General features: G+C 33.5%; 3 protein-coding genes across 3 annotated transcripts; 1 reads left to right on the forward strand and 2 right to left on the reverse strand.

The window, feature by feature from the left end:
- The first annotated feature begins 266 nt into the window (after positions 1–266).
- LOC128163876 (uncharacterized) lies at positions 267–12,733 on the forward strand. Its single transcript, XM_052827552.1, has 12 exons — positions 267–352; positions 2,238–2,323; positions 2,712–2,856; positions 4,285–4,590; positions 5,303–5,587; positions 5,820–6,149; positions 8,198–8,479; positions 9,987–10,117; positions 10,287–10,479; positions 10,851–11,135; positions 11,501–11,821; positions 12,194–12,733. The coding sequence occupies exons 1-12, from the start codon at positions 280–282 to the stop codon at positions 12,286–12,288; spliced, it is 2,532 nt and encodes an 843-aa protein (XP_052683512.1). The 5' UTR covers positions 267–279; the 3' UTR covers positions 12,289–12,733.
- A 2,164-nt stretch (positions 12,734–14,897) lies between these two features.
- Positions 14,898–17,903, reverse strand: LOC128163877 (beta,beta-carotene 15,15'-dioxygenase-like). The gene is made up of 2 exons (XM_052827553.1): positions 17,621–17,903; positions 14,898–16,398 (listed from the first exon to the last, which is right to left on the reverse strand). The coding sequence occupies exons 1-2, from the start codon at positions 17,846–17,848 to the stop codon at positions 15,016–15,018; spliced, it is 1,611 nt and encodes a 536-aa protein (XP_052683513.1). The 5' UTR covers positions 17,849–17,903; the 3' UTR covers positions 14,898–15,015.
- A 3,545-nt stretch (positions 17,904–21,448) lies between these two features.
- Positions 21,449–25,188, reverse strand: LOC128164280 (homeobox protein aristaless-like 3). The gene is made up of 4 exons (XM_052828052.1): positions 24,865–25,188; positions 23,868–24,028; positions 23,134–23,203; positions 21,449–22,410 (listed from the first exon to the last, which is right to left on the reverse strand). Exons 1-4 carry the CDS (start codon positions 25,043–25,045, stop codon positions 22,169–22,171), a joined length of 654 nt encoding a protein of 217 aa, XP_052684012.1. The 5' UTR covers positions 25,046–25,188; the 3' UTR covers positions 21,449–22,168.
- Positions 25,189–26,487: the final 1,299 nt, after the last annotated feature.

The raw sequence follows: 26,487 nt of genomic DNA on the forward strand, positions 1-26,487 counted from the left end.
AGATAATTCTGTAACACTGTATACCTAACAGAGTTATCGTTCCTTATCCGCTAGGTCCCCATGAGAAATGCTCTTCCGGTCAGGACGGTAGCAATAGACCGTGGCTATTTATAGCCCCGTCCAAAAACGATCAATTGTTCAATTTAGCTACGTATAACCTATTCTTATCAAAGCATTACAGGTGGTTGTATCAATGCTTATTATTCCACCTGCCTACATGTATACTGACAAAAGTGTGTAATTTCTTCGACCACACACGATTGATATACACTTGTAAACATGCACCTCTTCTCTGTGCTTCTTTTTATAGGCAGTTTTTCAGTTTTAGGCGGATTATTAGCATCACAAACAGGTAAGAATTAGTAGTTTCTTTTTTATTCACAGAAGCACAGAGAGGCAATACAGTTTAATTGATTATGGCAATCCTTGTTAAAATACTGTGCTTCGTCCACATTTGTATATAAGAATCACTTTTCGTGGATTATAGGTGAAAATTATATTTTCGAGGGTACGTAAATTCGCGGACAATGACCTATCAATTCAATACTGTAATTCGAAATAGCACTTTAATGAACAACATTTACATATTTAACTGTCTTTGTCTGTGATAACATTACGAATCAATTTTAAAGTCTATCATAAAAGATAAGCAACACGAAATCGGCGTGTCTTAAAACATAACCGAAAAACGGTATTGGCTGCGCCGTGAAGTACATGAAAAAAAATAGTGGTTTTAAAATGTTGTTTTTAATTGTTCAAATTGCAATTAAGTCTTTCGAGTATTATTGGATTTGAATATGCCCTTACCAAAATTATCACCTCATAATACTCAAAGAATGATTCCTCATTCCTAAATTATATTTCTTGAATCAACTCAACAACGAAATTTACAAAATTGGTTTAAATTAATAAACCCACTGTAAACACAGAAGCACAAAGTTTAAAACAGTTTTTACTTGTCCGTATAGGGTTCCGTATTTATATGTAAACTTTAACTAATATCTTTTATTTTTTTCAATTTGTGTTAACTCCACGTAATCTATCCATAAAATATTCTTATGCAATGTTTTTTATTGCAAGGCAGCTCGAAGGAGTCAATTTCGGCAGAAAATTATAAAAGGTCTAAACATTGCACCAGAAAATTATTTTTTTGCAGGAACAACCGTTGTCCTTACATTTGTTTATATAACAAATATATCAAATGAGAATACTCTAACTACAAAAGTGCTTGCACACTCTCTAGACAATGATTTCTTATATTAATATTTTGGAAATTGAACACACGACAGGTTCAAAAATCTTCCATCGAACTGGTATGATAATTATTTGGCACAGTGCTGTTGAAAGAAAGGTCTGATTTTTTTCCATTTTGTTTTATCCAAAATTGATTTCCGATTGATGAGGCTATAACTGACGTACGACCATTACCTCCGCCTGTCAACGCAAAATAAACAAACAAATTAAAAAAAAAGACACGCTAATGTTGCTCTTTGCCACCAGCGTGACTTTAATTGTTTCATAACGATGTAACACATTACGTAAAATTATTGATATAAAATAATATAACGTAATACTACAATTGAAATTAATTGAATTATGTCACAGTTATGCATTTAATATTAATATGATGAAATAATGATCAAATTTCGAATATAGCACTCACTACGTCTTGATAATACACAAAAAAGCGATTACTCGTAAGCCAGAAATTTGTAAAACTAGTTTCGAGAAAGCATTTAAAGTAAACTTTAAAAAAATCCTTTATTGAATGTATTCCGAATTACTTCTAAAAACCTGAAAAGAGTAAATAATTTTAGACACCTGCTTTTTTATTAATTATTAAAACTACTTTTGAAAGCTTTTTAAAAACCATTTACGTAATTGTTGGCCAATGGTTTCGTTTTATATTTTATTTAGATGATCTATCCGATTCATCATCAGGACAACTTCTCATAAGGGTCGACTCACAGATACATGTAGAAGCCCCGTTTACCTTTAAAATATTTATCACTATTTTGAATTGTTAGCACATTTTGTACGCTCTGATGTTATTTTTTTTTCATAGAACTACAATTACTGAATTCATAGAAGAACATACCGCACAGCTCCTCAGTGTATATTAGTAAAATCTCAGTTATATCAAGATTGAAAAAAACATAATGCAAAATACTCGCACATTACTAACCTCAATGACGATTGAATCGTGTTCGATAAGGATTCCTGTTTTTTTTTTTCAGATATCCATATGCTAACGAGGAGTCATCCCGGTTTTATAGAAGTTGTACTGTCGCCACATCAGTCCGTTCTTACCATTGAAAGTCAGGTAAACACTACGGCAACATCACACATTATGCATGTATTAAAGTATTAAGCCTATAATGACACATTCTGTACTACATGTATGAAAAGCATTTTATTATGAAGAGGCTGAAACCATTTAGCGCTTAAAGATAATTAATTGTGTAACCTTTGCTCCATTTTTGTAAATGATTTGGTCTTTTGACGCATAAAAAGCGTTATCAAGAAAATTTTAAAGCAAATACATGCAATACGAGACAAATATCAAAGTATGATGCGCATGCATACGGGATTTAGCATATGTACAAAAAAAAAATACGCAAAAACAGCACGATTTAAGATTTAAGCTCTAGCCAAGTACTAGAGAATGCTGAATCGATATAAAATAATGCAAAGTATCTATATTGAATCAGATAATGGGTACCGGATACAGATCGGTATTCGACATGGACCAAAACCAGACCAGATTAATCATCGATACGGACGAACATCCGGGTTTTTACATTATAAGTCTCATCCAGAACGGGACAATCCTGACCACCAGGTACATCAATGCAGGTAATATACCTATGAACCATCAGGTGATATAGGACAAAGTAAATACCGGAAGGGGGGATATCATTCGGATCATTCTCGACCTTTTCCGTAACCGATAAAAAGACCCGGATACCAATATATCGATACACATACGAGGTTTATTTTTTTGGTTACGGAAATGGTCGAGTAGTTACGATTCGGGGATTCATTTGGCGGCTGTTACGCTCTTACGCGATAATTGCGGTAGCGTACTACTTCTATGCAGGACAAAGTGAGATAGTTATCTAGATACCAAAATATACATTATAGTATTCCAACAAGTAAATCGCAAAACTATGTTTATTTTTCCTATGAGAATACAGTACCAAAGTTATAGTGAAATGGTCCATTGTAACTAATCATTGAAAAATATGATTGAAATTGCTTTTTGCCTTTTTAAAATGTATGTAGCTGGCTTAGCCATTCAAATGATTCAAGTCTTTAATACTGATGAAGAGTTTTATTTACTGTTGGTTCTTCAACGTAAGAACTGTAAACAATACAACATTCATTAGTAATTACATACATTAATTTTATTCACTAATCAATGTAAGTAAATAATCAAAATCATTTCTGGTAGCAAAGAAAATATTATGTAGATATTTCACCGAAACATGTAAACAAACCTGGCGCTTTACCTTACTTTACTGTACAAAGGGGAATAACTCTTAGTTACTAATGACACAATATTCTAAGGGTGCAACAAATAATTCCACCAGTAGCAATTTAGGAAGAAAATGAAAACTATTTGATCAAAATACAGTATTGAAATATTGATACAAAATACTAATAAAGGGCCAATTATTATCAAAGTAACGTTTTACTACGCACGGGTCAAAATGGCGTCATGTATAAATCCACCCTAGCAATACTTGTACGTAAATGCTCTCAATACAGAGTAATCGTTATGTCTACATTAAATATAATTTATGTATATAAACAAGATCAAAGACGTTTACTTTAAAGTAGGCATACGTACATATGCATATAATTGTAAAATACCTTGTTCTCCTGACCAAGTCACTAAACGTTACAATTCGTTCATCATTCTCGTCAAACCATGTGCACAGAGATGATGGGCGGAAGTTACATAATACACCAAGTTTTACCGGACTCAAAAATAGAAAAATTGCCCATCCGCAATTAATTACATAAAATCATACACACATGCAATAAACAAATTGTAAATAAAGGTTATTTAAACATTTGAAGTTTTGAAGAAATTGCAACATTTACAATGTAATTTCAACAATTGTATTGAAAATCCTTAAATGAAAATTCTTCCAACTGATTCGAGTATTTCATGTCTATAGGTGATTATTGAATATTTACATTGTGTATCTCAAACAATTTCTATTAAAAATTATCAGTCAAAAATTTCAAACTTCAAATGTGACATACTTTGTTTAGTTTGTCAGAAACAAACACAGCTTGATTTGAATCAAACCTACGTCATACAATCACCCGAGTTTCCTCTGTCATATCACGCTGGCATGCGATGCTCGTGGAACATAACAAAATCCACTCAAAATACATGGTTCAAGATGTCAGCTTTGGAGCTTGGGAACAACTGTTTGACGTCGTTTCAAATGGACTTTAAGGATAAACTCTGTTCCAAGACGAGGAAAAACAAGAGCTTAATCGTAACAGACGACTCCGTATTTTTGACATTCTCTTCTCTTAGACCAGGGGAACCATCTTCTTTACTTGTTGAAGGTAAGACTCGGATATATCATTTTCTAATTAAAAATACTTCTGTAGAGAAGTCATCAGAGCTAGCCATTGTTTATAATTCGTACACCGAAAAAAACCCTCGGGAAAATGATCTGATTGGTTACGAATTCAAGCAAGACATTCAAAAGAGATCTTGTTCTGTAGTACAGTAATGGTTGGAAACCTTTAGCTTGTAAAGAAGATGTTAAACTCTTTATGCAGTGCAAAATATATCATATAATATACCGTATATCCGCTTTTTTCGCGTGTCAAAATCTGTTACATTTTTAAATTGCGTCAGTTATTTTTTTTAAGCTTTAAACAGTTTCTTATTGAAAATGATATAGGATATATTTACGGCGTATTCAAGTATTTATGATTTAAAAAAGATCACGAAAAAAGATCATCACGAAAAATACCGGATATACGGTATAAGCGTCAATGTTTTGATGTTTTCTTAAGGTGTCTTTGGTTAAGGCATTGCTTATGTTTGACGTAAACATATAGTCTAAGTAAAGTTCATCTGCCAATGTTTACATGTGACAGTTTTATAATCGCCATTTTGCTACATCCGTTTGATTTGATATCTTTTCGCCGCAACTTGAGAGTAACAATCAATAAATGGGCGACTTTGATAATTACAAAATGAAAAATATTGTCAATGGGTTTTAATTTTTTTAATATAAATTATACATAATTTATCGTCCACTATTAGTTATTCCAGAAATACCATCCCCCACAAATCTAACGGCCGTATCCCATGGTGACTCTGTGACCTTGACCTGGGACTGGAGTGGACCGGAGTATGATGACCTGCTTTGCGTGATCGAATACGTTATGTATCCTTCCGTTGTACCTAGTACAATAAAAAGAAACTGTAGTGATACGCCCTACACATTAGATACCAGCATGCATAGAGGACAACTGTACCAGATTAGAATTTTTTCCGAGACTCTCTTTTGGGAAAGTGAAAAAACGGACTACGTGAATTTAGCGTCAGGTACTTGTTATATTGGATATGACGGTGTTTAGCTAAACGTACATTGTAGTATATGTAGTTTGTTGTGCGTAACAAATCTAAAACTTTCACCATAACATGCAAAATAAGAAGTAAAAGGCAATTTTGTCTATTCATAACCCAAATATAAAAAGTCGATAGCATAATAACATATCATTATGAACACTGAGACAGTTAAAGGCCTTACACGTATCAAGTTGTGCTTCTTTTTCAGAGTGTCACCTTGAAGTTTTTATTAGCAGTGGCAACGAGACGAATATTTTCTCAGACGGATATCCTAACCACCTTCAACCTTTCTCCAACTGTTCATGGAAAATAAACACAGATTATGAAAGCTATCTCAAAGTGCAGATTCACGACCTAAATTTTTGTTATAACCCAATAGGCTGTCGATCAACATGTTTACATATTGATGACAAAAACGTTTGTTCTAGTTCTCCAAAAAAGAAGGAATATCTACTTCAGAATAACAGCACACTCATTACTCTTAACACGACCAATGAGATAGGTGGGCGGGGCTTTAATCTGTCAATCAAAGCCGTGGGTAAGTTTATAGAGTATTAGATTTAGTCACATGTAAGAGAGCTGGATGTTTTAAAACCAAATTTATCTCCTTAAGATTAAAAGCTCTGTATAAAAAATAAAAAACCCATTTAAATCTTTAATTAAAAAAAATGATATACATTCTCTTTTAATTAATAGTTAATAGTCAAAATAACCTTACTTGAATTTCAATGCAAATCTTATGGGTATTTTGTTGACCAGTTTCATTAGATATTTTTTAATTGACTGTTTAAAACAATAACATTTAATCTACCAAATCTTTATCAAATGTGACTGAATCATCACTGTAACATGGCTACAGTACCCGCAACGTTATTTTTTACAAGATAAACGATATAATAGGATTCATGCACGATAGGATAGCATTAACGCACGATAAAACAGTATACACGCACAATATAGGATTAACACACGATATAACAGTATACACACACGATAGGATAGGATTGATACACAATGGGAAAGGATAAACGATGTTCATGATAAAGTTAATCGATTTAAACGATCTTCACAAATAAACTGATAATGGCAGAATTTGAGCAAGAAAACGTACGAATAAAGATTTACGTGGAATTTCTTTTTAGTAACAATTGTCGAGTTGTTGATCATCGCTGCATTATTTATAGAATGTTTAAATATGGCCAGTTAATTTTTTTACAAACACTATGAGCTTAAATAGTCAATAAATGTTCTGTATTGTTAACATTATTTTCAATACCGATCGCGCGAACGCCCTAGCCGATCGCCGCGAATATTTCAGCCCGAGATTAAATTACACGGAAAATAGCGGGTTCAATTATAAAAATCCAACTCTTGTTTAAGTAAATATAAAATATATCATAGATACATTTCTTTCTGTGTAAGAAAATGATGCATTAAAAACGAATTATATTACATACAAGTTATATAAATATTTACGCAGATTTACATTCTGCGTACGATTTGTTAACACTGTTTTCATTACCACACACCCTAGCCGATTGCTGAGAACATTGCAGCCCAAAAATCAAATATCACACAAAAAATAACGGGTTCAATTAATATACAACTCTGTTTTCACTTAAATATAAATTATATCATAAATACTTTTGTTTCTGTAAAACATGTTGCATAAAACTCAAATTATATTGCATAAAAGGTAATGTTTACGCAAGTATACACTCTACATACGATTTAATATATTCGATACACAGGTAAATATGTTACCTTGTTCCTAAGAACTTCGATAGTTTACATTAATTTTTCATTTTCAATGCTTACAGATATGATTTGCATGAAATATTGGTTAATTTTGATCTAAAATTTTAAGAAATTAGTATCATAATAGAATGCTGAAAAGGATTTTACAATTCTTGTTTAATAAATTAATTTTCGTATACGGCGCACTGAACGACTTGCAACTTTGAAATAAATTTACTTGCTTATGAAAAGGCACAAAACGATTAACACGATAGAATAAACGGAAAAACTGTTAAAATTGAACAATAAACATAATAGGATTAACGCACGATAGGATAGCATTAACGCCCGATAGAACAGTATACACGCACGATAGGATAGGATTAACGCACGATAGAACAGTATACACGCACGATAGGATAGGATAATCGCACGTTAAAACAGTATACACGCACGGTACGATAGGATTGATACACGATACGATAGGAGAGGATTGTAAAAAATTACGTTGCGGGTACTGTAACTGAAAGGTGACTTAATCATTACTAAAACACGACTAATTGTTTACTTAAAAAGTAACGTTACTAAAGGTGCCTTAATGTTTACAAAAAGGCCAATGAAACTTTACTGTAACGTAATAGATGGTCTTCTAACTGAATGTGACGGAATCAATACTTAAAGATGATTGAATGATAGGGCTTTCAGTACTACACACTTTTCAGTTGCATTAAATTGTGTATGAGCGGAACAATTATACAGCAGAACACTATTGTTAGATAGTGGAAACAAATACGTACGTAAATAAATTAAAATTTCATCTCTTTTACTTAACTTTCCTTCTTTCAAAAGATTCACCACCACCTTTTGGAGAAACTTTTCAACTCCATAGTGAGCAGGGGTTCATAAACGTATCATGGCAACCGTATTCAGGGTCAAAACGATTGCTAAGATACGTGATCACTTACAGAACTGTACCGGAGGTTGCGTATCACGTCAAGCCAATTCACGTAAACACCACCCATTACGTAATCAACACGCGCTCTCACCTTGGTCAGCTGTTTGCTTTGAGACTATCTTATCTGACGGAGGGGGGCGAGGGGACACTATCAGGTGTAAAGATAATCCGAGCAGGTGAGAAGATATATGGTCGAAGGACGTTAAAGCACGTCAAAACATATACATTTATCTTGTTATGATTGAGGTCAAGGTCATAACATTGACGTATTTCTACTCTAAATAATTGAATAAATCATAATATTACGGGCCTCACCGGCAGAGCACTACTCCCATTTTTGTATGTTTGAAGGAATGGCCCGAGAATTAGAAAGAAGGGCACCCGTGTACAACGAATTTTGAGAGTTGTAAAAATGTATTATCTATTCAGACTATCATGCAAACACGTTGGGTTATTTGAATGCGAGTTTTACTCATTTAACAACCATATATACATGTATCTGTCGATAAAAGGGAATTTAATAGCTTAGGACACAACTTAAATGACTGTAGCTGTTGATTATGAAATTACAGTAAAATTAAATTAGATTTTAGCCGTTTATAGTTTCAATGCTATATCCTAACACATTTTCATTCGATTTTTGTTTCAAACCGACGAGTGCATTTATGTTCTGTGAACTGGGTACCGTAAACTTTATTTATTATTTCATACCCGAGCGAAAATTTATAGCTCTCAGTGGCGTAGCTACCTTTTAATCTACTGTATTCAAAAAAAGGTAGGGGGTCTGGGGGCCGCCTTGAGGCCCCCAGCGGGTCGAGGGCAGAGGCCTGGAAGGGGCTCAGGGGGCGAAGCCCCCGGAAGCTCCTGTATTTTATGTTATTTGAATGACAAAACAGCCTTAAAAATATGACATTTTTTTAAGTATTATGATTCCAATAAATATGAACAAAAGTTGATGAATTCCGAGACAAACATTATTTACCTGGTACTCTTCGAATATTTTCTTTAAAATTTGAAGACCCCCGATGCTCTTGGATTTGAGGTTTTAGCTTTTAGATTTACAGGCTTTTGATGATGAGATATTGTCTCAAAATGTTACAGTTATACATACTGTATGTGTAAGGGAAATGTTGAATTTTAAAAGAATGTGTAATTATATATGAAACACTGATACCCCAGCGGAAACCAACTGCATATGACTAAAGTTAATAGGCGTTTTGAAACAGGTCTATTATTCAAACCGTAACATACTTACCTAAATGACAAATTTTTGAGTAAGTTTATCACAATGTATTGTGACTTTGTCAAAATTTTAATCACCCGACCGCCGACTTTAAATTACATGTAAGTATAGACTGACAGAATACAATTACGGACAAACACTCAAAAAGTTGTTCATCTGATTTTAATAAGTTTATTGTAGATAAAAAGTATGAATTAATGTAAAGTATGGAATGACGGTATTTTCCGGAATCGTAGTAATTGCATGGTTTACGATGAGAACTAAATACTAAATATGCAGATTATAATTCAGTGGAGTCTCAATACGATTTGTTTACGTGCACACAATAGGAAACTCAAATCATAAGACCTATGCTTTGCAAAATTTTGTGTATTCATTTGCGTTTTTGCGTAAAGGGCGCTACGCCACTGGCTCTGTCTAAATGTTTTCTGTCTATTTAGTGTGTGGATATACTACATTTTTACACCATAATCAAAGCCTAACTTTCTCATCGCCTGAAGTGTCTGGAAACTACCTGTCCAACGTTTACTGCAAGTGGACCATACTTAATAATCAATCTCTGTGGTATAAGGTAAATTACCTTCCTTATATATTTGATATTTCCTTTTGTAAAATAATTCTCCTCCTCAAAAATAATTTTGATGTTTGTCGTGTTAAGTAATAAAAATGCACATTTATGGTCAAAGCTTCTGACAAAATGTAAGTGCTCTGGAACGTAAATGCTATCACGTTTATTTCAGATCAATTTTATAAAAATGGATGTAGAAAACTCCATAATGTGTCAAAAGGATTACGTGGAGTTTTCTGCAAACCAGAAGTACTGTGGAAACCGGACCGGATCGTTTGTAATCCGGAACAGCAAAGCAGTCATTGCTTTCGTCACTGATGACAGTAATTCCGGCATGGGTTTTTCTGGAACTATAACAGCGTTATGTAAGTTCATGTATTTATGTTGCCAATGAGGAAACCGTTACAATTTATTTTTACTTCTGATTTTGAAAGCACTTGCAACAAACAAAGAAATTACATATAAAATTCTATTTGGATAACTATAATTATGTCTTTGATAAAACGAACTCCTTTTGATTATTTTCTATTCAAAATTTAGTAGATCTGAAAATGTATTGAATGTATAATTTTGATGTATTTCAATATTTTTACATAACAAAACCCCCACTAACCACCTACTCCCTTGACCATGGTCGTCATTTTGTATCAATCCATCAGTTTTTTTTTGCAAACACTTCCATACATTGATTACGCTTTTGAATATTGTTTTTTTCTTTTTTTATTCATTCTTAAAGACCCACCATCTAGCAAACCAACAAATCCATCAATATCAAAAACGCAGTATGGACTTCTAGTGAAATGGACTGAACCATTGGTAAATCCAGGTCTTGTGAGAGGATACAGAGTGAGGTATAAACACGCTGATAGGCCTTTGGTCCGTGTCATTATTGTATCAGCCAATGAAAATGCGGCTTTTATAAACACTCGGTCTTACCCGGGATGTTTGTACGAAGTATGGATTTCTGCCATTGGTGAGACTGTAGACAGCGAAGAAACCAATCACATATATTCTTATTCAGGTAATTAAATTTGTTAAAAAGTTCATAAAGGTACAAGTTATGGATGGTGTGAAACAAATTATTCAGTGTTATTTTAAAAGTAATTAAATAATGAAATCAGAAGTTACAAATACGTTAAAATAAATATTTATTCAGTCTTTATGTTTTTTTATTCACCAATAAGGAGAGACAGTGCCTTATTAATTTTAATGCATGATAAAATATTTTTCTTTATATACTTCAAAATATATAAAATATAATTAAAGTAGTTCGTGTATAAATGCAAAACCTTTTTTTGCATGAAACAAAATAGTCTTTTCCTGATCTTTGGATACCTTTAGACAATATCCGTGTTGTAAAGATATATATATTTTTGTCTTTTGAAGAATGTGGAAGTCGTCTAAGAGTTTCAAACACTTCAGAATATATCAGTACGCCATTCTACCCAGAATTCCCGGAAGTGACGCATCTGTGTTCATGGAATGTTTCCGCAGATCATGACTACACTGTGACAATCAAGGAAGTGCATATAACTAATTTCTCCACAAACTCAAGTGACCAGGACTATTTAATGGTGAACGATATAAAATATTTGTTATCGAATGTGACGCGAGGAATGAAACGTTCGTTTTCTGGCAAGGATACTTTAAGGATCGTGATGCGTGTAAGGAAAACGAGTGTTTTGACAGAAATACGACCGATACATGGTTAGTGTTGTTTTTAAATTTCTTGAATGTTGTTAAATTTTTAGGTACGATTTCACTATTTTGCACGTGGTCATTTTGATTTACCAATAGAAATCCAATGTGCCCAGAAATTGTCTGCTTCAGCAAACATTATGTAAAAAATTAAGCAAACACAGTGCAAACAGTATAGTTTTTTCCCTTAGTGTATTTTTTATAATTCATCTTTTTTAAAAGATCCAAATGTGAATTATCTCGCTTTGGAGGGAGGTAACTTTAAAAAAAAAAATCATTTATTACATTAATTTTATGTAGATTTTTAAATCAAGATTGTGTGTTTAAGATAACGTCTTGTTCGTTCATCTGTGTAATAATCTTATTGCACTATTTGGACAGGTCATTTAGTATCTACCAATACCTACCCTGCAGGCCACGTGACAACTAGGTTGGTCACCAGCGGCACGAATCCAGATGCAGGTGCCCCCAGCTGACTAGTGATGGGGATTATTACGTTGAATCTCATGATGACGTCATTGAAAAGTTAGGTGATTCGCACTTTCTTCTAACAGAAGATGGAGAATCGGATTGCATTTTTCGATGTAATTCTACATGTATCTGCAATACAACTGCAATACGTTGTACAAGACGTGTAGAGATACAAACTCAGATGAACATCATTCATGGTTTTTTTTACATCTGTAACTGTCCATACAATGGCTGTCATGCACTTTGCGTTATTCATGATCAGCCAACTGACATCATCATACATGTACTGACATAACAGATTCTTTTACATTGCTCAGTATATTACATTGCTCAGTATATTATATTACATTGCTCAGTATATTACATTGCTCAGTATATTACATTGCTCAGTATATTACATTGAGTTTGTATCCATGTGACGGAAAATTGAATAAACCGATAAAAGGATAATTTCTGATATTTTAAATTGTGTAACACTGTTGACGAGTATGAGCGAAATGTAAGTGTATGCCTTTATTTTTTTTTTATAATATATACATTTTAAAGCATATTTCAAATTAGTCCATGCAAGTTTAATATAAATATATTTGAATTTGAAGTACGTTCGTCTTAATACTCACTAAAAACAAGGTGTCCAGGTAGCGTAGTGGACAATGCACTCGCTTTTCACCGCTGCGACCCGAGTTCGATCCCCGTGATCGACAGAGGTCGCATGTGATAGGGTATGGCGGTCGCCCGCTTGGACACGTGGGTTCTCTCCGGGTACTCCGGCTTCTTCCCACACCAATGACCCCCTCGCGCTAACATCCGTGCCAACGAGAGTTATTAATATAAGTTGTAGAACTTGTTTATCAATCGTTGTAAAATAAATAAAGTTTAAAAAAAACTAAAAACACAGGAATTTATTATCAAATGTTTTTATAATCCTCCATAATTTATATGATAACGTTTTATAAATGACTTCTTGGTGTGTAATTTGCTTACATGTATATTTTGGTTTTTACATTATTTTCTCATTTTTTACTCACATTGGTGTGATAAGATAAATTTATTTGTTAAACAAGGATTTAATAGTGAATAAGCTTCATAGTTGTACGCCAGGGGCTCGTAACAAACTTAGTAATGACTTAGCTAAGTCATGCTTATGTTAAAAAGCAAAAGGGAATTGTTTATTTCTTTTATCGAATTTGAATACTGTGGTTTCATTAATATTCAAGGGTATCAATTTTCGTGGATAAAGTGAAAATCACAGTTTCAAGGATACGTAAATTCGTGGCCAATTTCCCGATCAACACGTGACCAATTACCCTATCAATACGAAATGATAGAAATTGCAATTCAATCAACACTTAATTTCGTGGATCAAATTAATAACGAAATCCACGAAAATTGGTATTCAATGAATGTTGATGAAACCACAGTATATTGATAATAAATCATAATCTTGGGTTAATATCTTGTTTATTTATAGATACAAGTGCTTGATGTCTTTTAGATGCATGGGGTAGTCTAAGTATATTAGACAGACACAAAATTCAAGTTGGCATGAGTTTATATATGTACTTAATATAATTTTTAAAAGCTCAAGCAATAAATCTAATGGAATGAATTCAGTCTGTCTTAGCTAAGCACTCTTCTAGTTACGGACTTAAGTCTAAGAATGTACTGTTAAGTCCGACTTAATCAATGTCATAGACTTTAAGAGACAGTACGGCTCATCTTATCCAACTTGAACACATTTTCCGATCGGGTTCCGTATTTTTGTACTAACTCATGAATGTATAAACTTTTAGAAAATTACAAAGTTCTCGATGAAATAAATATAACTATTTCATTGAAATTAATAATTAAATATAACCTATCACATATTTACATCGCAACGTGTTACGGGGTTCAGCCTTCTATACTATTTTGCATGCGTATTTACTGTAAACATTTAACACATGCAAGACTCGCGAAGATTCTCCTGGACATGTTTGTTGATAAAAATATGTCTTTTCTACTTCTCCAAGGTAATAATTGTTCAAATTTAAAGAAATAACCACAATTATTATTTTGTTAGCATGTATTTTTCGTGTTTATCATAGGAGTTGCTAGAACCTAAATTCATTTTTGTAAATGAGGCCCCTTGAGGAGTTATTTGACGTATTTATGTCTGTTGATTTTAAAATGAACCAAAATTGATAAACCATTTATAAATTATCGAGTAAGTGAGGATGTGTTCCGTTTAGAGAGTCCCTTTAACCTCGTAAAACCGTAGTCGGACGAAGATCTTGTAGTTTTCAGCACGTGTCAATTACTGTCAATCAAAGTCCACGTGGTACAAATAAACGATATAATTATTCCGGTTTGTACGACCCTTAAATTTTCGGAAGCTCATAATTACGTTAATTAAGTATGTGACAGTGATTTTTATGTATTTCAACAATTACAATCAACGTTTTTTTTATATTTCCTAACGATATAATAGGTAAATCTGAAGTTAATCACACATATGTTTTCAGCTGCACTGTGTCTTTAAGTATCCTTAAGCCCCTGCTATTAAATTCTTTCACACGATCGCTATATTCTTTACTCGTATTGGGTATGAATATTATATTTAAAAAAACCCCAATATGCATCGGTATGGACTTTATGTTCTAAAAATAATGCTGTTTGACAGAATTTTATTAACAAAGGCAATGATATACTGGAGTGTTCTTTCAAATTAAGCAAAATAAAAAAAAGAACAACTAAAGTAAATCATCAAAAAACCGTCCATGGAGGTTGAATGGTACAATCATCGGGATCTCGGCAGAATTGACCATCTCCATACTCCGCGCGTCGATGAAAGCAAGATAGCTGCTCTTCGCTTCTCCGTTTAGAACCGGGAGAACAAGGTAACCGTCATCTTCGTATTTGCCGCCACCTGGTTCCGGAATAAACCACGCCTCTACAGCGTAGTGATTGGCTATCTTCCACATTTTGTCTCGGCCACGCCCGCATAAGTCTTTCTTTACGATTGCTATGTCACTCAGAGAAACGTTGTTACATTTAAGAGCGACACCGTACGCAAAGCAATATGGCCGATACCGATAGAATTCATTGATAGTTGGAAGATCTAGCGCCGAGGCGCATGGCGCTGTCTCTGTGTCTCTGAATGTTTTCCATACTACTGTTTGTGTATTAAGTGTAATAGTGTATCGTCTCACAGATGCTCTCGTGTTAAATTGGTTCCTCTTGATGGGGTCCAACAAATTCTTCATTTCCAGATTCTTTACGAAGTCTGGGTTCGGGTATGCCGAAATATCAACGATGATGACTCCATCTCTCTCGAAAGCGTTTATTTGATGCATCATGAATACAGTATCTGTCATCATGGTAACCACTTTTCCTGATTTGATATGAACAACATACAAAATTGTCGGACTTTCCTGTTCCCAATCAAGCGACCGCTCTGGTATCGCGTATCTAACCATTTTCTTCACATTAATGAAGTATGGACAAGCAAAGAACACGACGTAATTTTTAGTGGCAGCAAACGAATGCATGTATGGTACGCGGTCTACCTCCCACGATGTGATGATCTCCCTTTCCTCTGAAGATTTGATTCTGACCAATGATATTCTACTCTTCATGCCCGGGATGATGTTGACACTTGACAAGTAAGACAGATGATGCGGTGTGCCCATTTCCGGTAGAGGATGCGCAGACGAGATGAAATTTAAAAACGTGAAGGCAGATGGCGATTTCGGAACATGAATAGATGGAGTGATTGAAGTTCGTGTTTTCAATGAGGTTGGATCTATTGTATAGATTTTCCAAAAATCGTTCAAAACAGCTACATCGTTCTCTCCAAACTTATACACATTGACATTCATGTTGTCAATACCACGCAGCAATGCCTCAAATCTTTGGAATACATTGAATTCGGGCTCCACGGTCTCAAACAAGAGGTAGGGAGCAATGTCGTTCACCTGGATGGATTTTTTGTAGAAGTCACTTTGAATGAATTTCGTGGAGAAAAAGGCGGTGCCATTTCCGGGGAATTTCCAGCTGAGAAGTTTTGCAAAAGCATCAAACGCATGCGTGAATCGACGTTGTCCAATTTCATACCTTCCCAGACCGTTCCGAATCTATATTTAAAGAAAAGAAATGTACTTAAAGTGTATTAGAAATCTGCAATCGTAGCTTCTCGGACCTTTCCGACAGAACTCGGAAAAACACCGACTGTATTAACATCGGCCTAGTATGTCTCTTCTGTGGTTTATTTTTGGGTATATCATTGACTTTATGAAATCTAGCTGACATCTCAACAGATCTTAAAGGGACTTGGACACGATTTAAAATCAAAAAAATTATTTTTATTTTCTATGTATAAAATGGTTTATTGGTGCATTTTTAATGATTGAACAAAATATTAAATGTTCAAGTCAATTTACAAGCGAGATACAGAGGTAAGAATTGATAATTATGTAAACAAAGCTCGAGTCTTATAGTTGTTTACAAAAAATTTAATGTAGAGAATTACTAATTTTTTAGACAAAATGACACGTAAAAAACAATTTAAACTAATTCAATATCTTCTTAAATGCTATTACCAACAAAGTTTTGACATAGCATTATAAACTTCTATACCTATCAGTATAAACATTGAAAATGGAAAAATAAAATTTGAAAATTTTAAGTCAGATCGTGTCCTAGTCCCTTTAAAATGTGTTTTCTGTATATAAAGTTTTATTTTAAAAAAAAGGGGAGGGGGTGTCATGGACGCATATGTAATACCTTCTAGTTGTTTTTTTTCTGGAGCTCTGCCGGAAAGGCTCGAGAAGTTACGATTAATGTAGAAATCTGAAACCTTTCATATTTGATATAAATTAAAGTTTGTTCATATCAGACACTTAAACATAGGTACTTCGTAAAATTGATTCTATTTATTAAGGTACTTTGATAAGAGAGGTGACTCTCAGTGAAGCACATCCCGTTCCTTTGTCTTTTAAAAACTTTATAGGAAATCGACGATAAATAGAAAAGTTTCTCATGCAAAAGATTCGGGGAAAATTGATGCTAATTTAATTAGTTCTCTTTGAAAATCGTTATAACCAAAACAAACATTTAAGAACTGTGAACCTTTAAGCAAATAAGAAAGTTTCTTGAGCAAGAAAATCAGCAGAATATATATTTTATCATACTAGACTTCATAACTTTAACAATATTTACAATATTAACAATATATATATATATATATATATATATATATATATATATATATATATATATATATATATATATATATATATATATATATATATATATATATATATATGTGTGTGTGAATTATATCCATACATTACTTACCAGTGTCCCTTTTATCCAAGGAGGTAACGGATTCTTGAAATAGATAGGAACGTTTTCCACTTCTCGGTCATTGGAGGCAAAAAATAAATCAAACCCCGGGTCTACCGACTCCTTAAACTCCGAACTCTTTCCCGAGGAATTCCCGAAATTTTTACTGGTGGCAACAACGCCCAAATATTGGATGAAAAGTTGAAATAGTAAAATTGAGCAAAGAAACGTCTTCTTCATCGCAGTGATTTCGGTGAATAATAACTTCAGGAAGGTGCGCAGATTAAATGTTATATCACTTCTTATATAATATACCTACTTAACTTGAACTTCGATACCTTAATTTTAGATAAGATAGAAGTGGAAACTTAAATCGTAAAATGGAAGAAAAAAAAAACCAAAGTAAAAATCAATCTTATATGACTGTATTTTTGAGTATCATTATTTCAAATATACATAAAATGACATAAACTTATGATAAATACCAAAGAAGCGTTTATAGTAATAAAACTGAACACACTGAATTCTATTTTTTTTACAACGCTCAAGTTAATATAATGCGGTATATATGTAGTATTATTCATGGGTTTTAATTTCGGCTGTGAAATAAACGACAAATATTTTCATTCAAAATATTTTTATAAAAACTTACACGGTTTAAATGTTTACCCAATCACCTTAACAGCTAGAAAACCTGAATGAGAAAATCTTATACAGACATGGTGGCCGCCGATTAACCCCACTGAACTAAATAAGAAATGACCTCGCGCGACATTATACGTAAGTACATGTAGCCAGTCTAAGAGATTATGGAGGGTAATCGTGTTCAGAAATCCAGACATGTAAACTTGTAAATCCGAATATGCAATCTCGTTGGTGTATGAGCCTAATTATGAATGTGTAATTCTGATCGTGTAACCTATAAAACTCGGTCATAAACGCATGTAAGATTTGACGCAGTTCCTTTGTGTGATGCACAATTTGCAGCTTTATTTTTTTCACTAGTTGATTAAACCTTTTGTATATAGAATACCACATTTCCTTGGATAGTTAGTATTTATCAATTCAGGATTGACAAATGCATAATGGATACTGTTCACACAAAAGAAAACCTGGTTTGCAGTCACATTGACAGTTTTTCTCTCTCTTTTATTTATATTTATTTATGTCTTTAAAAACTTTGTTTTTCTTATCGATAACTTTGCAGCTCAGCTATTAAATTGACCAGCTGGCCGACCCCGTGTAATTTTTCGCAGGGGTGGGTGGGGGTGGGGGTGGGGGGGGGGGGGGTTCTTGTCCTTCTTAATTCAGCCGAGCTTTGTACTTTAACAATTTGTTGCATATACTCTAATAAAATGTGTGTATAATCTATATACATGTATATCCAAACAGTCATTATACATGTATGTCATTTTTTTCCATTTCTAAGAAGAAATCTGAAGCTTATCAAATTCTTCACTCGCATCTTTTATACATTCTCTTGATAAAATGTACACCAATCTCATAATCTATTTTTTCTAAAAATAATACTTTCTAAGAAATGTTGTTATCCAGAGATAGTATGACAATAGGACTACCTAAAATTTTTTTTATATTTATTCCGTCACTATTCGATCCGGCGATTACATCATGCCTTTACCTGCAGCTAGCCTTTTTCTAACTGTTTCCATAAATGGTCATGTCAAAATTCGACAAACTTGTAGACTTTACATTTGTCGATTTGTAACATGTCAGCCGTGATATTTCAGAAAACGGAAATACCAATGCAGAGACTACGGATAGAAAGTGTGTATTATAGTGGCAGGTTACATGTAAATAACAAACAGCATTTTACAGCTGTAATTAAGCATCTGTAGGAAAAATTTGATTGAAGAACTGTGTTTATCCTTGAGTTTTATAGGTTATACGATCAAAATTACACTCACACATACTCAGGCTCACACACCAACACGATCGCATATTCGGATTAATTTTACAAGTTTACATGTCTGGATTTTTGAACACGATTACCCTCCATTAGAGATCGTGGTCCTTTTAACAGCAGGCGCGGATCCAAGAATTTTTCCCGGGTAAAAATGAAAAAAACCCCACAAAAACGTGGCAGAATATTTCGTTTACTGGTGGAAGGGGCAGGGGCTAGGGAAAGGTGTGTATCTCAGTTGACGTGAATATGATCATCCTGTGTTTTTAATGTATTTTTATCTTGGGAGGGGGGTGGGGGTTGGGGTTGGGTTATTGTGTTTTGAAACCTACTTGCACTTGCACTGTTGTCTATATTTGTGCCGGAACACCTGGTGCATTTTTATCTTGTATCAAAATAACCCCTACTTGACCCTTGTAAGAATGTAGCTCTAGTAAACAAGGTATAGATAATCACCAACCATTTATTTACACGTACGTGCAATAATGTGCATAAAACTTAAGTATGATGTGTTTGTTTGTTACACACAAATATCTCCAAAATATGAGCGGGATGAGAAATTAATAACAAGGGATGGGAAAGTCCGAGGAAAATTTTGTTTCGACAAGGGGAGAGGAGAGTTCCCGGGGCTTATTTTTGGAAAATTACGATGTAAATTAAGTAATTTTCTATTTTCTAGAAGGTCCAGATTCCTCCTTTTCTCTAGACCCGCACGTGTCACCAGTTTTGTGATGTTTACTGTAATTCCTGAGCCCACTACTACATACAGTCGTTTTACCGGTAACGAACCAGTATGCGGTTTCGTTGTGCATGCGACTATCATTATCGGAATTCCAAATGTTTTTCTTTTTTTGTTTAAATCACGTTTCTTTGTCCTTCTAAACTGTAGAAAACAAACTTCCGAAAATATGAAGGATGAATTACGGAGATAGTAATTTTAACACCCCCTCCATTTTGCTGGTTACGAATACGTTTTCCAGTATCGAACCAAGCGCCCTCTATCACTTCTGACCGAATATTTTGGGGCGGAATAATTTCAAAAATACTCTAGAGGTACATGTCAATAGACTTATAAATGAAGAAGGAAAAATAATTTTGGAAATAATTATGTTATTTAAACAAATAATATGATCGTTATTTTTATCATACCGTTTTCCCGTCAAATTGAAACTGGACTTGAACAGCTTTCATTTTGCGTTACTTTCTGAAATTGAATTTTAATGAAAACATTTTATATAATTATACTTTCATGTTAAATACTGAAATCTGATTGGTTTAGACGCAGTTGGTAATCCGTTTTATTACCCTCAGCGTTAGCAACACACTTGGCAACGGGTAACACAACGAATTGTTACATGCGCGTAAATTATGCGCGTACGGTTAAAGACATTCAATATAATAAAAAAATAGTGCCTATTTGTGAGGGTAACTATTGAAATTGACACCCCTCGAAAACCATTGTCAACCGACGCGAAGCGGAGGTTGACAATGGTTTTCTCGGGCTGTCAATTTCTACAGTTACCCTCCCAAACAGGTACTATTTATATAATTATAATTGATGATAAGTAATTGACATTTGCATTTGATTTGCCTGTATATCTATTATTATATCCAGCCAAATAATAATTCTATCGCAATGAACCGAAACTAAGAAAACTACACGTGGTTCTATTTGAAGTCGTAATTTCATTCAAAGCTCCATTAGCATTTGATATGATGCATAATCTTATTAAATGGATTATAATTACTAATTATCTAACAAAAAGGGGTCAACAACAAACTTATTTTCATAGTTAGGTTTAATTGTTTTTACACTTTCGTTTTTTCTGCCTTGCACTTCCTACAGCTCATATTTGGGTCACCTTTTTATTTTGTAAACAATACGGTAAATAGTCGTGCAAATATCAAACAACTCCACACACTGATAGAATATTTATTTCTGTATCATAATTACCTAGCTTGGATTTTTTAAAACCTTAACTTCGTTTTTTTACCAATAATTTTTCAAAAAATTATTCGATACATGAAATTGCATGTTTACGGGAGCTTTGACACATTTGCATGACACATATACTCTTAGAACTATTCGATAGTAATCCTCATTTTAAGGCATGTCAAGCCTCTAAAATCAAGAAAAATATAGTTTATTCAACTCGAGAAAACACAAATTGTTTTTCAGTCATCCATTTAATTACTCCACGATGCTTGACAGCATATATTGTACACCTAACCCGAGCAAACATATCAAGACAATATACTAAAATTCTGATGGGCAGAGAAAAGTTCAAATACATTGTAAAGCGTTTGAAGGCTGGAATTTTGACTATTTCTTTTATTACATTTACAAGACGACTGAATGGCTGTGACCATTTTTAGACAATTAATAATTTCCTTCGAATGAAGAGCTCTGTTATAAAATAAATGGGAAAAAAAAAATCAATTTTGTAAATCCTTAAATCTTTGGATTGTTTCTTTTTTTTTCAATTAATAATTTATGGCCAAAATCATCTAATGTAAAATGTTATTGCTGATCTGATGGGTAATTTGGTGAGCACCCGGCATCCTTATAAAACAGTCTGTCAACTCTGTCAGTAGTTTCTTCAGCAATATCCATGTGTACTTGTATACATAATTATTTATTATAACATAAGCACTGTAAAGTCTTGCTCCTCGTCGGTTGGCGGTAATGCGACCGATTGATACCGAGGCCTGTAGTCTGGAGGCGAAGTACAATAATATGGACTTGACTTCCGGTCGTATATGCCGCCCATGCTGCCGGAAGTTATCGATAGTGATTCCGAATGAGGCAAGTCGCATCTTTTTTCTCTGGGACTGTGCAATATCTCATAGGGAATCGTAGCAGGTGTACGGACCGAATCATCTGAAAATACGAACAAAAGCTTAAAATATCTAAATTTTTTAAAACGAATGAAAACCTACGTACCCATGATCTACAGTTGGTTTACAGAAATCGATAGTAATTGACTTGTTAATATCTCTGATATACATGTATGTATGGACTTATATTGATCAGTCTTGAAATCATCTGTAAAAACATCAAAAAACATAATAATGTATGACAAAGCTTGTCGTAAAGTGCAGCAAGTGATTAACCATTAAATCAAACCTTTGAACGAACTTTCACTCTTGGGCACTGAACAAATTGATTGCTAATACATGTATATAAATAAATCATATGCATATATTAAAACGATAATAGTCAGATGCTAAAAGTAGCACAAAATTATTGCGCGAATTCTGAAAAAATTTTCAGGGGGTCCGAGGGATGATTTTGTTTTGGCGATGGTGGGGTGCGGTGGGTGATTTGAAGTATATATATTGGGTAATTCTAATCTATGAATTTACAGATAAGATTGCATTAATTGGCCCCTCTCCCATGACGCCGACTGAAGTCCGCGCAAAGATACGGGCTCAAGTTTTACATGCGCTTTTACATGCACAGTGTTGCATGTACTTTTCCACGATACTTTGAATTCGTAAAAACGTGAAACTAGAAAAAAAGCATGCTAAATATAGGTTTTCCGCTTGTGGACCTACAAAACGGAATCCAACACTGACCAATAGTTACATTTGTTTTCCTTACCTTCAAAGTTTTTCGTATGAGACACCTTGAGATGTTTCCGCCACTTGGCTCTTCTGTTCTGGAACCATACCTAAGCGAAATAATAATTTTAAGACATATTACATAAAAATACATGTATTAATGTTAAAATGATCAAATATTACCGATATAATATATTTTGTAGTTTTGTTTGATTGATAGTACGCCAATGATTTTTTTTAAATAAATTTCTTTTCCAGTGACACATAGTTTTGTAACTTGGAAGCAAACACTCATATATAAAGCTATTGATAGTAGGGTTTATCAATTATGGATAAACCTGGTTATTTCGTTCAACTTATCAAAGGTGTCACAAAATAACCTAAAATTAAAATATATTAACAACCACACTGTTGATTCCGAGTTAAACACGAGATGCAACCCTCCTGGATTTTAAAATATCGCTTTTATTTTCCAGACAGTTTTTTTTTCATAAACTGAAGAAAATAATAACCCCAAAATGGGCTCTTACAAGTTTATGTCCTCGCGATTAGATACAAAAGAAGCTGAATCCCGGAAATAAGTACTCGCGTAAAATAAGAAATAAACAGCTAACTGTATATAACATACATGTATGTTATGCAGTGCTAAATAAATAAATAAATAAATATGTAGAGGGTTGCAAAATTATAAATTAGAATTATTATTTAAATGGCCCTAGGATACCTCCACCCATCTCGTGCACTCCGGTTTTTAATTGCTTGGTTCCATCTTACCTGGACTCTGGACTCCGTCAAATCCAGTTTCATTGCGAGCAGTTCTCTCTGGAACACATCTGGATAATGAGTTTGAAGAAAAATATTCTCTAGTTCAGACAACTGTCCCTTCGAGAAAGTGGTGCGGAAGCGACGCTGGGTTTTTAAACGCGATGATGAACCTGCAAAAATCGAAATTGATGACCATTTGGTCATTTTCATTGATCAGATTTCAAGAACATGTGGTACCGGACCATTTATACATGTAATAAGAATTGTTGACTTACAAGTCAAATTTACTTGCATTCAAAATTAGCGACCACCGGGTAAAATTCATTGAAAATCACATAATGCTAAAGGTTATTGAATTATTGTATAGATTAATTAAGTCTGAATATTGCTGAATCGATGTACATGAGCCTTATTTTGAAAAATAAAGGCTGAACGTAATAAAGTTTTCATTTTTAATGAGTTTACGTAGTACATGTATATTTCTCTTTAACATATAATTTGAATACAGTGTATGTTTCAATGATACATGTATACACTAACAATCATTATTTTTCAATAAGCTGTTTTACATTGGAGATTTATTGCGTGCACACTATCAGGTCCACAGCATTTTCAATGCGAGTAATTGCATTGAGGAATAATTAAAAAAAATCACAGCACGAGATTTGGTATTACATGTATATCGTTTATACCATCGTTGGAAAGTGACGGAAACCCACGGCCAGTCTTGCACAGGCTTACTATGCGAGACTGGCCGTGGGTTTCCGACGATGCATGTATACATGCATCCTTGATAAAGCATGCGGTCATGCAATGCTCATCGATCTCATTCTTCTAAATTCAGAAGTATCATCTTTGACTCTTTTGTAAAGCTTTTAATGGCCCAGTTACAATTTTAATTCAGAATTCTCATACTAGTTTTTTTTATTTAAAAAAATGTGTTTTATAATCTGATTAGTTTTATACAAAAAGTAGATATATAAAAGTAGTGACAGATAAAACTCACCATTGCAGGGTTTTTCCGAGAGTGATCTTGGATTAAAAAAGCATTTTTTCTGGACTGTGTTTTGTCTTCCGCTTTCTCCAATTTCAGATGGCTGTGACGTCACATTAAATGGCAGAACTTTCTGTTTCTCTGCGCAAAGAAAGAAATGTTCTTTTCCGGTTGGTCTGTCTTTTAATTCCATAACGTTAATAATTGCTAGTGTATTAATGCAATTTGTGAAAAAAATCGTTGATTTCTGTCAAGCGTTTTCATGCAATTTGATTTAATATTGTCCAAAATCATTTGTAAGATTTCAAAACTCGAAGTAACATCCAATCATAATTCAGCTGTAGTAAGGGGAATGTGTCAAGATAAACAAATAATTACATCAATAAAACATTTGATATTTCATCGACAGAGGTTTCTAAAGTTTTTGGAATATTTTTGTATATATTTTCCTTTAAATAATTTTTTGTTATCTAGAAAAAAAAATTAAACTCGATTATGTGGAAAATCTTAATAAAGTGAACTCAAGTTAGAATTACAAAAGATTTTTTTTTAACTTTCGAACTGACCCTCCTCTGATAAACTCCAATATGTCTTAGAGCTGTCATAAGGATTCTGATGCAAACGGCGATTGTAACAAAGAGCATTGATACGATTTCTTCTTAACGAACGTGGATTTTGTGGAGAGTCCAAGGGCGCTATAATTCCTACAAGCATTCCTAGGACTTCTTTAGCTGAGCTTAAATTTCCTGTTTTAATTAAACCATATTAATTCTGAATATAAATACTATACAACTCATTTTAATGGTGAAAACTTTTGCAAGTAAAAACAATTTTGAAAAATGTTTGAAATTATTATTTTTGTCAGATTGTGTACACCACTTGATAACTACATGCACTGTATTCATTAGGATAATTAATAAATTAGGCAAACCTTTCGACCAATCCCTTTTGTATATATAGATTATATAAAGTGCGCAATGAAGATCTTGGTAAAATATTTTTGGTTTAAAGTTTAAATAATCAGACATAATCGTTAGACATAATGGCAGTCGCTGCATTGCAATTAAACGTCGATATTTTGATTCAATAACCTCATAGTAAAATAAAATATATGCACGAGATTCAACGATTCCTAAATAATAAGGCAATAGTTTAGAACATTAAAAATCGAACTGAAATATATTTTAGAATTAAGTGGTAAACTTTATAATTGAGCAAGGAGTTCACATGTATACTACGCTTCTGAAAGTTAATTCATTATATCTCTTTATACACCACAGGGAGTTGTTAATGTCAAGTTCACCTTTAGTATAACAATCATTCCGAACTACGTGCAGAGCGCCCCTCCGTTAATTGCAATCGTTTTTACTTTCAGACGAAAGACAATTACTACCATTCTTTTCTACTTTAATTAGCTCCCTACCATGGCTAGCCGACCGGAAAAAAAATAGTTTGATACCTTGTGTTAATACTATTTAACTGTAGGGTGATCTTTTCTTACAGCTAACCTCTCTCCTTATTCTCTACATATTTGATTTGTTAAAATGCGACGATAACCTATAAAAGTAAAACGAATTTACTGGTTTTAATATGACAACGTCCATTCGTGTACCATGCAGAGAAAAATAAACCTAC

The sequence above is a fragment of the Crassostrea angulata genome, chromosome 9 (genome assembly GCF_025612915.1).
Source record: "Crassostrea angulata isolate pt1a10 chromosome 9, ASM2561291v2, whole genome shotgun sequence".
Taxonomy (NCBI): Eukaryota; Metazoa; Mollusca; class Bivalvia; order Ostreida; family Ostreidae; genus Magallana; species Magallana angulata.

Bases quoted from the DNA above. Each gene is read 5' to 3' on its own strand.
- LOC128163876 (XM_052827552.1), top strand. From the start codon at position 280: ATGCACCTCTTCTCTGTGCTTCTTTTTATAGGCAGTTTTTCAGTTTTA. The intron at 2,857-4,284 runs GTAATATACCTA...TACTTTGTTTAG, and splicing joins CACCAGGTACATCAATGCAG to TTTGTCAGAAACAAACACAG. The intron at 11,822-12,193 runs GTTAGTGTTGTT...CTATTTGGACAG, and splicing joins AGAAATACGACCGATACATG to GTCATTTAGTATCTACCAAT.
- LOC128163877 (XM_052827553.1), bottom strand. From the start codon at position 17,848: ATGAAGAAGACGTTTCTTTGCTCAATTTTACTATTTCAACTTTTCATC. The intron at 16,399-17,620 runs GTAAGTAATGTA...CTTTAAATATAG, and splicing joins CTTGGATAAAAGGGACACTG to ATTCGGAACGGTCTGGGAAG.
- LOC128164280 (XM_052828052.1), bottom strand. From the start codon at position 25,045: ATGGAATTAAAAGACAGACCAACCGGAAAAGAACATTTCTTTCTTTGC. The intron at 23,204-23,867 runs GTAAGATGGAAC...TATTTCGCTTAG, and splicing joins TGACGGAGTCCAGAGTCCAG to GTATGGTTCCAGAACAGAAG. The intron at 22,411-23,133 runs GTAAGGAAAACA...TCGTATTTTCAG, and splicing joins TCATACGAAAAACTTTGAAG to ATGATTCGGTCCGTACACCT.